Source organism: Gambusia affinis, linkage group LG14 (genome assembly GCF_019740435.1).
Source record: "Gambusia affinis linkage group LG14, SWU_Gaff_1.0, whole genome shotgun sequence".
Taxonomy (NCBI): Eukaryota; Metazoa; Chordata; class Actinopteri; order Cyprinodontiformes; family Poeciliidae; genus Gambusia; species Gambusia affinis.
The window spans coordinates 19,568,655-19,582,427 of NC_057881.1; the positions used below are offsets into that span (position 1 = coordinate 19,568,655).

Genomic DNA, 13,773 nt, shown 5'->3' on the forward strand with positions numbered 1-13,773 from the left:
AGGCGAGGCGTGAAGCGTTTTCAGTCTGTCGAGAAGACAGGAGGTGAATGAACAGATGCGATCGATGACGTGCTCAATCTGAGGTTTATAAACTGTCATTTAAATTGTAGAAGTTGCTGTCCAGATGCGTCTGCCCCACTAGTTTACAAAACAAATTCTTATATGCAAATAAAATTTACAAGAAAATCCCTTTTAGGTGTCTTATTTGTAAAAGCATTCCCATCAATAGTTTGACTACACACTGAAAATTATTTTAATAGGTTTTTATGCGACCGAGTAACAAAACGTAGCACGTGATTATAAAATGGAGGGGAAATTATATATAGTTTCCAAAATTTTATGTATGCTAGAAAGGTATTACACCAGTCTATGTATGTTTTAACTCTGCATCCCCAGAGAATAATGCTGCCACCATCATGTTTCACAACAGGGATGATGTATTATCATCCTCCACATAGAGTTTTTAACAGGCCAAAATGCTGTTTGCTGTTAAATGGCTTGTCGGATACTTTAAAAGTGACTTCTTAAGTCCTTCTTTTAGCAGAGGCCTTCTTTCTGTCACTCTTCTCTTGAGAACAGATTTATGTTGCGCATGACATGCAGTTGTTGATTTTGAGACCTTCACTGGACATCTTTTATTGATACTTAAAAGTGAATTACACACAGGTGGTCTCAATTTACTTCTTGCAGTATCAAAACAAAGGGATTGCTCTGCTTTTCCAATTTTTATCTGTACAAAATGTTAAAACTATGTATTGTTTTTCCTCCATTGTACTGTTATTCTGTACTGAGCATGGGTCTATCACATAAAATCCCAATAAAAAATTAGTTATATTTGTGGTTGTAATGAGACAATTGTGTTTAAAAAAAAAAATAAAAAAAATATCTATGGCTACAAGCAGGCACTGTGTCTCAATCTTTAAAGCAGCCTGAGAAAATAATGGAACTTTAAATCCCGCTCCTTCTGCAAAGTCTTTCAGTGTAAAACCAGATTTGTTCAGAGTCCCACAGCTCTGTAATCTTTGCAGTGCCACGTTAGAAATCATTGTTTCAATTTTGGTGAGAAGTCTTTTCACGATCCTCTTCCCTTACAAGTGTGTCCTGAGCAGCGTGTCCCCTGAAGACGTGTGCCGACCATACAAAAAGATCTTAAGAATACCACCATCGTGACCACTTTCGGGTACTCTCTGTCAAAGAGAGAACATGTAAATCTGCCTTAAACATCCCTCTCCCTTTCTTTCCCCACATAATTCATGTTTTTCTTGCTGAAGAAAAGGTGCAGGGCTGAGGATCGTGTCTCAGTTTATAGCTATGTAGAAAAGGGAACTGATTCAAAGAGAAAATGTAAAGCTGAGCTTCTGAGCAAACCTGTAGCCCCTGGCTAAGGTTTCACCGGGACGCATAATTAATCATGGCATACGGGGACAGGGGACTCTGGAGAAGTTGAGATTAAAAGCAGGGGGAGTGGGAGGCGGGGGTTTGTGGAGGGAAGGAGCGAAACTAAGGCTGAAGACAAAACCAAAGAGCAAGATTGTAAGATGTGTGTGACAGGAAAACAAACTCAGGAAATTGAGCAAAGGAACACAGGAGGGACAGAAGGCATACAAAAGAGGTACTGCAGCATCTTACATCCTGATACGTCCTACCAGCTTCTCCCTAAAGTCGCCTCTACGAACTGAAAGATTCCTCTACTTAACCTGCTGCTATGTAGATTTCTATATGTACTGTGAAGATATCCTGGTAGGTTGTAAGGTATGAAAACAGGAGAGGCAAGAATAAGCTTTGCTTCGGCCTATTCCTTTTGTTTATTGTTGTTTTTTTTTGCTTTTTTCTTTTTGTTGTGCGGTGTGGACGGTTTACCAAAATAAAGTAATTGATTGATTGATTGATTGATTGATTGAACGTTGCTCTCAGTGAAAGTGATTGCAATACACAACGTCTGATAATCAAACATGTGGTGCAATTTTTTCCTTCAACGACGGATGAAAACCTGAACATTAAAAATTACAAGACTACTGCATTATTAGGATAATACCTTAGATGGAATGAGATCTTGTAGCCACAACATTTCTCGTCTGTCAGGTAAAACTCCAACAGTTTGATGTGTCCATAAGGTATTATTGTGGGCGCTGTGAAATCTTTGTACTGCTATTTAATGTGAGTCACACATCGACTGAAATCTACGCTTAATCTGGACTGCATTTGATCAAAAAAAATAAAACATCCTAAATAATTTGACTAAAAGACTGAAAAATATATAGTTTGTAAAATAAAATCTTTGTATAAAGAAAATGTGCATGAGCATTCTTGATAGCGAAAATTAAGGGATCATTGGAATCCACACTCTCAAAGTAGCATTGTCAATTTTCACGTTAAGTGAACATAATATTTTCTTCCCTTTGTCTATTTATGTAAGTTGTGAGTTTTTAATTAGGTTTTTTTTTTTTTGTTCAATAATAAGCTCAATAGAAATCATATTTGATGTTCCACTCTGCTCAAAGCCAATCAAGAGAAAAATTAGCCAATTTCTATCACAGCCAGATCAACCGGTGCATCAATAAAAAAAGCAAACATAAAAGCAAAACGTCTGAATAGGCAGGGAACCATTTCCAGTGGCAGTACAGATTTGTTAAAAAGTAAAGCTTGACTCAACTGAAAAATTTACCTCTGCAATTTCCAAATATCTAAGCTAGAGAAGAAAATGTTTGGTATTCTCAGTTCTGTGTCCTTCACACTGTCTTTGTTCTGGCATGTCAAACTTCATTTCTTTAAAAAAAAATCTATTATGAAGAGGGGAGAAGTTCAAAGATACTTGAAGAAAGCAATTAACACGAGGAAAATTCCCCGCTGGCAACGTTCGCCATGTTTCTGCAGGACACAGAGAGGACACACGGGACAGCCTCAGGGTGAATTTAAATATTTCTGCTTTTGCATGATCCTAAAAGGCCGTTTAATTTTTTTTAAATTAATGTAACATTTATTATCAAAGCAAACATAAGTTTTTTTTTACTGATATCATAGATGCAGGCAATACAGTTTTGCAAAAGCATTTCCCAGCGTCTTCTGGTCCATTTCATGTTCCCGACACCAGAATCATGATTGTGCTGAGCAAAGAGAGCATGAACAGGAAAGCAGTGGGAGACGAACAGCTGCCTGCCAAAGAGAAATGTGTTTACCTGGGGTTGTCCAGGCAGCAGAGTGTAAGAATATGCCATGCACAGTGAGTGGCCTTTTCTTGCTTATTTGTCTACGTCCACAAAATGTTTTATTTTCTATATTATAATTTAGTGGAGTATGTTATGGAGTATCCCAGAAAAAAAAAAAAAAAGATAACAGTAAATGTTTCTTTTGTCGATACGTCTTTAGCGTAGGCATGGTTCAGGTATCAGTATGATTGGGAAGTCAGATTTTAAAAAGTTTCTATCAATCGATTCCTACAGTTTCAATTACTTTTATTGTTAATGAGACACAGAATAAAGTGTCTGTCTATATGGAGGAAAGAGTTGCTGTACAGGTGCTGCAAAAAAAAAACCGTTTGCAACACCTTTCCCTTGTTTACAACCAAGAGATTCAACCATTTGGAAAGATACCCTACAATGGGGAAGCTACATGCAGCGTGTCTGACAGACAGCCTCACTACTAAATCAGTCAATATCAGCTTGGTATCTTACTCGATAAACAGCAGAGAAAAAGAGATATTTTGCAAAGTAAACAATAATTTATTCATTTTATTATTTTGTTCTGTTATTTTTGGAGCCGAGTTCATTTCAGTGATATGCCATACCTTTTTATATTTATAGTTTTTGTGTAAATCTCATGAAAGCATTAGACTTTAACACATGGTAATGATACCCTGAGAATCAGGCCCAGTGGATATTCTACTGAACAGTTCAAAAATCTAAATTTCCGCGAAGAAAACAATATGCAATTTTTTTTTTTGCTATGCACCGAGACGAAACGATAACTCATTTGAGATACATTTATGTGCCATTAAAACCACCTTAAATCACAAACGGAACCCCGTTGTGCCTTCAAACCCGCAAGATTTTCTGTAGCAACAAGGTGTTGGAAAAATATCCATGATGCAGCTCTACCTTTCCACATCCCAAATGTTCCCTATTTAATGGAGAACTGGTGGCTGCGGAGACTGTTCTGCAACAGTCTGTGGACTCTTCATTGTCATGTTCCAGAAACCATTTTGAGAGTACATTTTCCTGCTGGACATAATCATCAGAGGATGGGTACACTGCGGATTACAGGGATGGACATGGACAGCGACAAGGATCAGCTGAAGCGCAACACTCTTCTCCCTCTTCTCCCGAGGCAGAACTGGAGAGCCTTTAACCAGTCCTGCCTCCGTCCACCCAACCCAGATTTGTTTTCATTAGGAGATCCGGCATGGTTCCTCCCCGTTTTTCACAACTTCTTTAGAGGTCGTACAACAATTGCCGAGCTGTATACTGGACAAAAGTGATATGATTGATAGACTGCTTTTGTGGATTTACATAACTACCTGAGTGAAGGCCGGATCTTGCAAACTCCAAACAGTATCTTATCTCAGGCAGCGGACATGACGTGTCCACACAGAGCTGTTCAGCGTGGAATAGGCGTAATCACAAGTTTAAACTTCTTCATATAATGCAAGATAGAAATATTCGTTCACCATATATGTGACCCCACCACCTGAATGTCGCTGGTGAAATCAAAACCTATCAGACAAGACAATGTTTTTGCTGCCAGTTATTGTCTACTTTTGGTAAGCCTTTGCAAACTGTTACCCAGCATGAATACGTGCAACTATTGTGCATTTAGATTTGGTGTTATTCATATTTTGAATTTTGAGAATTTGTTGCCCTTTTGTCCTCTCAAACCAATCTGCTCAATCTTGATTTTTTTTTTTTTTACATCAACAAGGCATTTTAGTCCACACTCTGCACATTTGATTTTCTCCCCCTTTTTTTGGACCATTCTTTGCAAAACATTTGAGATGGCTGTATGAAAAATGTCATTAGAACAATAGTTTCTTAAAAAATAGGACCGTTCCTTCCAGAAGCAACACCGTTAGCAAGTCATCCTCCTCTCAATTAAAATACTGAAATTAATGGAGTTGCCGCCAAGAGATTTTTTTGACTTGCTTTCATTTTAAACAAGAAATTCAAAATGAAATTTAACCTTGTTTTTCTTCTTAACTGTGTGCTTGCCTCTGTTTCAGTCTACTCCTGGAGCTCCCACTCAGATGCCAAACATCATGCTACGTTAGGCACCATATACCCGCTTGTTGAGCTCCCCATATGCGCTCTCCCATTTATGAGATATCTCATCACCGTAAAACAACAATATACTGTAAATACAAGCTGGTAATGGGCTGGATCTCCCCGCAGAGATAATAATAGGCTGGATTTCAGTGCCTAAAAGAAGCTGTACAAATTCAGACAAAGAGTCAATATGACTCTAAAACACAAGCATTTCAATTGGGCAAAGAGTTAACACCCCCCAAGCCAGTGAGTACAGGTCATTCCAGTTGTTTAAACAATACTCAATCAGCATTTAGTGTATAAGTATACACCTTTGTGAAAAGTTTTTCACTGAAACTATTAAAAAAAAAAAGTTCTCTCTTAGTTCAAGCTTTTGAATAACCTAAATAGCAGAATGTGTACGAGCTTTTTCAGCAATCTTGCTAACTCTCTTGTGTCTCTTAAAGATCGATTTACTTTTATGGGATTATTTGGGGGCCATGCGCAGTCATTCAATCAAGCGCATTAAAAAAAATACTGTTTTGTTTTTTTTAACTGGAAGTAAATTGTCTGATGAAAGGTGACTGCACCAACATCTGAGGCAGACCCGGTTATAGGCACTTAAAGAAAACTGAGCTTTGTAATGACTCCCATGATACCAATAGTGAGAAGCTTTCAAGACAGGCGACAAAGGTCAACCCTGGTCATTCAAGCTTCCCCTGCATTCCCCTGAACATAAAGTAAACTAGAAAATTCCTGAAGAAATTTAACTGGGGCCTGCCAAAGTGTGCCCGTCGGTTTGGACCCAGGGTTCTGATGCTAAGAATTAGCATCAATGCTAAGCTTAGCTGAATAGTAGTCATTAGCTTGTGGAAAGTCACAAGTATGTTAAGTAAGCTGGACGTGCACCATTCAGTCTGTTAAAATGAGTCTATAAGCTGAAATTAGCCAAAATGCTAATGTAAGCCTAAATACTTTCAGCAGCATGTGGGGTATCATTAGAATGTTTTCTATAATTTACTTACTCCATTCAGTATACTAAACATGGCTATTAAGTCAGAAAAATAGGTAATATCTTATTTAAACTAAAAGGCTAATGCTAATAAACTGCCTTGCTGTCCAAGGCAGTTCCCTAACCTGAGAGAAACAGATAATGCAGAATCATATTATTGCACTAACCTCAAGTGTGCACTAAGAACAATAAAATGTTGAACATGGGTCAATACTCATTAAAACCTTAAAGTAATCAAAAAGTAATCAAAAGTAATTAGTTACATTACTTTTTAAAAGTAATCAAAAAAGTTACACTACAATTACATTTTAAACAAGGTAACTTGTAACTGTAACGGATTACATTTTTAAAGTAACTTACCCAACACTGGTTGTAAGCAGCTCGCAGGCTGAAAAAGCGTGAGCATCCCTGCTCTGCGCTAAAGTCTGACAAAACAACCAATTAAAAACAGCTATGCTAGTTTGCGTGAGCACACATTAGGAGAAGTTTTTCAACTGCCTTGTTTGCCACAAGCAACCAGCAGCTAATATGCGTCACCCATGTTACATGAGCTACTAGCATAAATAAAAATAAAATACTATTAACCAAGTGGCAATAAAGCATGTCAGTGTGATCACAGTTGGGCTGCTGTATTTTTATTTTTGTTTCGAGAACAAAGCAATGATAGTGTAATAGCATGCTGCTTTGCTAAATTGGACTCATGCAAGACTTATAGTTGTTTCTTGCAAACAGCAGTGGTGCATAAATTGCATTTGTTCGCATAAAAAAAAAAAAAGGAAGACGCATCTGATCTCAAGTAGTACCTAAAAAAAACAGACCAGCTGATGAATTGTATAGGTGTGAATTGGCTTGGCTTACAGCTGTACATAGTTTTAGTATTATCAGCATTTGAGATTAAATATCAGTTCAACAAAACTGGCATAGTTGACACCGTACTACAAGCGCATAGATAAAAAAAAGAAAACTATGGGAGCCCTCCTCCTTCTCCCATAGGTTCTAATACATACAATGAAGGTTTATTGTGCCCTATATTACCATGGGATTAGTACAATTTGATTTGTGAGAGCTTACACACACACACACACACGCACACAGACACAGACACACACACAGTAATCCTTTCATTCCAGGGCCTCATTTGTCTTCATTATCATCATGAGGTTCAAGGAAGAGGATTTGTTATAGCTCGTGGCTACAGTGCTGCCTCTGTGCCTGGGTATGAGAATCCACTTTAGCTCTACCTGGAAATTTGTCATGTCACTGAACCACGGGGCTGGAGATATCATGACAGAAGCACAACACTCTGCAAATTATTTAGTAAATCTTTGTCTTGTTGAAGTCAACAGCTTCAGTGTATTCTGATGGGACTTTTTTTTTTTGTTAGATCAATTACATCACTACATAATTGTTGTTTTTAACTGAGGGGTGACAAATACAAAAGCAAGCCACACTTCATCATTTTACTTACAAATTGCAATTATATACAACTTTTGTTTTAAGTCTTCTTTTTTTTTTTTTTCCAGTGGGCCGTTTAATGCAAAACTTTCTACTGAGTTCTTATTTGGGTGAAAAATAACTGTTTGTGAGCAAAAAAAGAAATGTAAAGAAGTGGCTTTTCTTCTCACCCACTGCCCTCTTTAGCACACAGGAAAGCAATACTGCATGTGCTACAGAAAGCCCGGGAGGACGACAAAGTCGATGCTAACAGACTTAGACAGGGAACGGATTTTCCCGGCCCAATTATAACAGCAAATCTCCATGCATTGTCCGGAAGAAAACTGATGGAGACAAGAGGGCTGTGTAACCACAAGACTTAGTTGTCACACGTATTTAAATGTGCACTGAACTGATCAAAGTCTTAGATATTACTTCTGCGCTACTATGTATTCCCACGCACTTTAAAAAAAGAAAATAAATAAGTAAAATTTGCCAAAGAAACACCACCATGTCTGCACCCAGGCTAGGCTGCAGGGCTTTTATTAGGGAAGCACGACTCGATTAAAAAAGAAAAAAAAAAAAAGAAGCCTATAACAAAGCTGCTAGCTCACCAACCGTCACATGAAAATAGGGGTCAGATCTCAAGGAAAATACACACCACATTATTGCTAATTGCTTTCCACTGTTGTCATAGACCACATCACAGGTGGGCCACACGCACAGAACTGCAGACGTGCTCGTTTCCTTCCCCTTCTCTCTGTGTGGTGCCCAGTGCATTTCTGACCACCACCAGAGCAATTAATTTGCTTCATCAGGTCCTTTAAAGCAAATCTGAGGCTGGAAGTGAAGCAAAGCACATCTAGAGAGAAAATAAATAAAAACTTTCTTGCTGAGAAAAGCAGCTTTGAAAACTGCGTGAAAAGATAATTGTGTCTTGAAAAGAATCTAAATGACAGAAAAGGGCCAGGAAATCCATTATAAACATTAAAAAACAGGGAACTAAGACTGAAAGAAAACTTTGTAAAAGACGCCGACATGTTGCACCCTTTCCTAAAATGTACAATCCACGAATCAGTATGACAGGTGAACATGAAAAGAAGGACGTGGGTGGGACACAGAGCTGTGAGTGTGTATGTAAGAGAAGTGCAAGGCGGGGACACTCCCAGGCCTGTAATTACAGCCTGGTGGGAGTGAAGCTGATAACTGAGGCCTGGGCACATCAACAAGACAGGGAGGGGAGAAGGTTTTTTTTTTCCTTCTCGCTAGTTAGACATCAACCTATACAACATATATGTTGCATAAATAGACAAACTCAATAACATTTGGTGTTGCTTTGGAAGTTTGCAACATGCAAACTTGCACATAATGATTTTGTGCAATTTTAGTATAACGATTTAATGAAATCCCCTCAAATGGATTCCAGTTTCTCAGAAATGCCACTAAGCAATGATCCTGCAGTTACTATTAACTGTGTAAGGGGGTAATTGTCTTAAAGCAAGTGTAAATTTCACTACTAAATATATGCTTTTCCTTTAAACTAGTCATTTTATGTGTGAGCTTCAATATAAAGGGTATAGGGACATGTGTTGTGCCCAATTTGCAAATATGTGATTCACACTCTGCTTCAGCCAGTGTGCGAATTTCACAGTATGAGCTTGAGAAAAAAAAAAATAAATCACTGTATAATGGTGTACAGTCAAAAATCCAACAAAAAGATATAACAACCCAAATCATTTTATAAACAACATTTAAGTTATTAACTTGCTAGCCTGCAGTCTGCTGCTAAATAAACCCTTAGACACTGACGCCTCCAACAGGTAATCGTTTCTCTATAGCTGAGGGTCCAGAGCCTCTGCACAAGGATCTGGTGTTTACAAGGCTGTCTCTTCGAGCAATTTTTGTATCTAATTGACAGCTGAAGTTCTCGGCTCGATAAACAGTCTATTTTTCAATTACTTAATCACTTGGTACACTTGGCACAAATTGATTTAACTACAACACATGAAAAAAAAAACTTTCTCACAACAGCCACTGACGCCATCACTCCAACAATAGTTAACAATTTTGAAATTGATAGTCTTTGAAAAGGTAATTTCTTTGAGCACTGGAAAGCTCTGTTGCTATGGGGACACGTCTCACAATGCGAACAGAAAAAGAAAATTACGAAGGCTGTCCTTGAGGCCCAACTATTCAACAGGAGACGCTGATAATCTGAATGCCACTGCAGCGTACAAAAACATTTCTCTTTGCTGTTCGCCAAAGCTGAGCCAGCCTATCTCCGCAGGAAGGAGTTTACACGTCTGTATAACATCACGGCAATTTTCTTTATAAACTGTAACACTATCTATAACTTCACCAGGATCTGCTCTTCATTCCCCTTTAGCTTTCTTGAGCCGTTTTTATAAATGACTGAAAGTTTAAGGGAACATCCTACATTGAAAGCACACCCCCTAAACTGATGTGCTTTTCTGATAACCAACCCATCCATCCAGCGCTACATGACCTTATCTCTGAAATGAGCCAGAGCGATGAGAGGGAGGAAGCTATTTGGGAAAGCAGACAAGAGATGGGAGGTGGTGAGGGGATGACAGTTTCATGGACACCTCTTGCATGCCCACCATTCTTCCACCCACTCTGTATGCCCAACAGTGAGGTGCCTCTCTTTCTCTGCCACTGTCTTTCACTGAGAACAACAGGGCTTTTACATGTCTTTGTCCCTTTAGACTCCTACACAGAAAAAAAGACTTTAGCATTCAAAGGATTAGTGTTTCTTTTTCCCCCCCGACTTTGTGAAACGCAGTTGTTCTCGGTTTGGGCCCGTAACTGAAACCAAGGTTTTCAAAAGTCCTAAAAGTTATTGAAACAGTTTGCAAAATGTTTTATCATACCCTTCCTGCACTTTAAACTCCTTTCAATGAGATGTACAAGAAGGTACAAGTGTGACCAGAGTCTTTTTTTTTTTTTCTTCACCAAAGAGATTTCAGTTCCTAAATCAGTGTTAGTACTGTAGCCAGTTCTTAACTGTTCTGTAAAAGTGCTGGTTTGCTCTTCCACCAAACAGGGCTGAGTCAGAGCGCGGCCATTATGACACTCTCATCCAGTTAACATTTAATCTTTCCTGTGTTTTATCCTATGCTTTTGAGACGATTAAGACCACAAATGATTTTATTTGTCCAAGCAACCCTGCAATAGATGCACTAATATCACCACCTAATGTCGTTTTAAACTACCAAATGTAGTTCAACACTCCTCAGCTCCGGATTTCCCACCAGCTGATTAAGGGCTGGACAGAGCTTTTAGATTAAGATTTATTGACACCACCTGGAGATCTTAAAAAACTGAAAGTGCTAAAGTACCCAAGTGGAAATGGAGTTAATAAATTCAGGAGAAAATCATCGCCTGTGATTGAGTTGTAAGCGGCGCACTGACCTACTTAACCTCCATTACGAGTGAATTCGAAATAAACTGAGACGATCAGAGACAGTCAGATTATGTTATTCTGACGCTAATCCAACATTTTATCATCATTGATGTGTTGTGTTTTCAGTGTTTTAAATTCACTAATCAAACTAAACTCTGGAGTTTTAAACAATTCCCTCTTTTTAATTCACTACATTTCTCCATTAGCTTCCCTCTATTCTTCTGAAAGGAAGCGATTCTCTCCTCTGGCCCGGCTGAAAACAAGTGCCAGACTAGAACCAGCCTCAGCAGAAACACAAAAACCTGCCTCCTACTAATTAGGACTAGTTAAAAGACTGGAACCAATTTGGAGGAAGAGTCACACAGTGATGCCCCTCTCCCACCTGTTGCGACAAAAAGTGACTGTAAATCAATGAAGAATCATCTATCTGTCACTCTTACTAAAGACACAGTTTTGAATTTATTAGCATAAATTCAAATCAGTTGGTTGCAAAGGCTGAAGCTTACAGTTAGTCCAAAATGCACCAAGAACAACTATCAACTATCTTAATCAATCAATTAAAAACCAATTAAGTTTTTTTTTTTACATGGCACCAATTCAAACAAAAAACTCCCATCTCAAACACATCACTGCAGTTAATGTAAACGCTATATAAAACTTTAAATCATCACTCTGCTGGCAGTGTACTGTTATTTATACAAATCCCAACGCTCGTCCATAAGGCAAGGAACGAGAATGGGACATTTAAAGCATTTCTTATTGGAGTATCTGCTATAAAGCTAAAGTCCAAATGTTTTACAGTTGTTTAGGTGAATGGTATTCTATTCATTCAAATAATTAGCAGCTCTTGTGTAACAGGGTGACAAATTAAAGGTTCAGAAAATGGCATTCCCATAAACTGTTGGGGCCTTTATGAGGCAGAACTTTTAAGATTGTAGAACTTTACTCTCAATTTGGCCCCTCTCAGGTCAGTTTGGAGGTAAACAAGTGATTCTTAGCAATAGGGGCATGGAAGCCACTAGTAAATTTATTGGGTTAATGTGCATTGTTTTTGTATTATGTACGCTTTTTAAAGTGAAAATAAATACACAAAATAATAGTGGCTTTTATTTTATTTTTTTTCTTAAATGGAAGCAAATGAATCATCTTACAGGTGTAAGCTGTACAGGTTTAACAAATGTAACTGTCTGTGTGCGTTCTTATGAAACTAATTGACCTAAGTTCCACTGGAACTACAAAAGAGTTGCTAAGCGAAAACTCAAGAGGGTTTTTCATTTTTCATCTGTTTATTGTCGAACACAGCACGTGCTCCGAGAGGTGGGAATCACAGTTCACCTCCGGACCAGGAAGTTCTAGGAAATTCTTCTGGACTTTGACACGTTATTCCCAAACTGACTTCGGAGCGCAGGAAAAAAGTAAAAACTTTTGCAAAGAGGGAATTAAGACCCTAATCCTATTGGCTGTCTGGAAATTCATTGAATTGCTTTGTTAATGGTTATCATTTTACTTCTTTATTTAGATAATTTTTAAAGTAATCCTCTTGTGTTTCGTATAAAAGTTTGAAAACATTCAATACTTTGCAAGAGTTTAGAATGTTTTGAATGTACCCAGCAAGTTCGAGTGGGGAACATGAGATTAGGTGTCACGCTAATGTGAATTGGCTATTTACAGTGACATAACTGAGATTATCTAAAGTGTCGGAGCTGCGTTTAAACGCCGCACCAGAAGGGAAGCACGCAGTCTGGACACAAACCGGTAAACACAAGAGTTGCCCTCGTTTGAGCCCCCAGAACAGCAGTGGGAAAAGTTACAAAGCTTCCGAAAATACTCACCTGCGACACCAGCGGAATAAGCGTCTGCTCCACGGAGCGAGTTTTGATCTCCAGGCCGGAATCAAAGTTGCTGTTGCCGCACGGAGATGAAGCCATTCCCGCCGAGCTTTTTCTTTCTCCCCCCTCTCTCTGGCTCGCAAACACTCAATCACGACGCACGGACGAACACTTACTGAGTTCGCTCCTAATCTCCGCTGCGTTAGCAGCTGCAAAACTGGCTGCCGCGGACTCGAGATTTAAAACACCGAGTTTTTTTTTTGTTGTTGTTGTTATTTTTGTTCGCACTTCGTCACACAGACGGTAATCGAGCAGTTCTTCACACACGCACGTTGCTTTAATCCCCCTCCTGGTCGGTGGCTGCGCCGCTACGCCCGCTAATGTCCATGTAGTTTACTGAGCTACAGCAGGGAGCGGACTGCAGCACACCACTGTGGGCAACCACATTCACACATAGGCACGCATGCACAGCATGAACACACTTGCAGGTTCCCACTACTGGCTGTTTTCATTTATGCCATCCCACTTCAGATTGTGCAGCATAAACATCAAGGGTTTCTGTTTCTGTTCTCACATAATTAAAGGCCAATCCATTTTCTACTTGTGATATAGGGATTTACTATAATATCATCAATGGTTCATCTTAACAAATACCATAGAAAAATGTACTTAAATGCTCTTTTTATTATCGATGCTCCTGCTTAGCCAGGGAAGGTACAACAATTGGTTATTTTCACGTGTAGAGAATGTATAAAAAGTAGTGATGGGGTTTGGAGGGAAGGTATTTCTAGTCTTTATTGTCTAAAACTTCCTTCCTGATTCATTTCTGGTTGAATAGAG

General features: G+C 38.8%; 1 protein-coding gene across 2 annotated transcripts in view; it reads right to left on the minus strand.

Annotated features, from left to right (window-relative positions):
• The window catches only part of ctnnal1 (catenin (cadherin-associated protein), alpha-like 1), a 58,433-nt gene extending 45,020 nt beyond the window's left edge, over positions 1-13,413 (minus strand). For both annotated transcript variants that reach the window (XM_044137749.1, XM_044137748.1), the window contains exon 1: positions 12,937-13,413. In XM_044137749.1, coding sequence (XP_043993684.1) covers positions 12,937-13,032 — 96 coding nt within the window. In that variant the 5' untranslated portion in view covers positions 13,033-13,413. The remainder of the gene's footprint in view (positions 1-12,936) is intronic.
• Between the last annotated feature and the right edge of the window lie 360 nt (positions 13,414-13,773).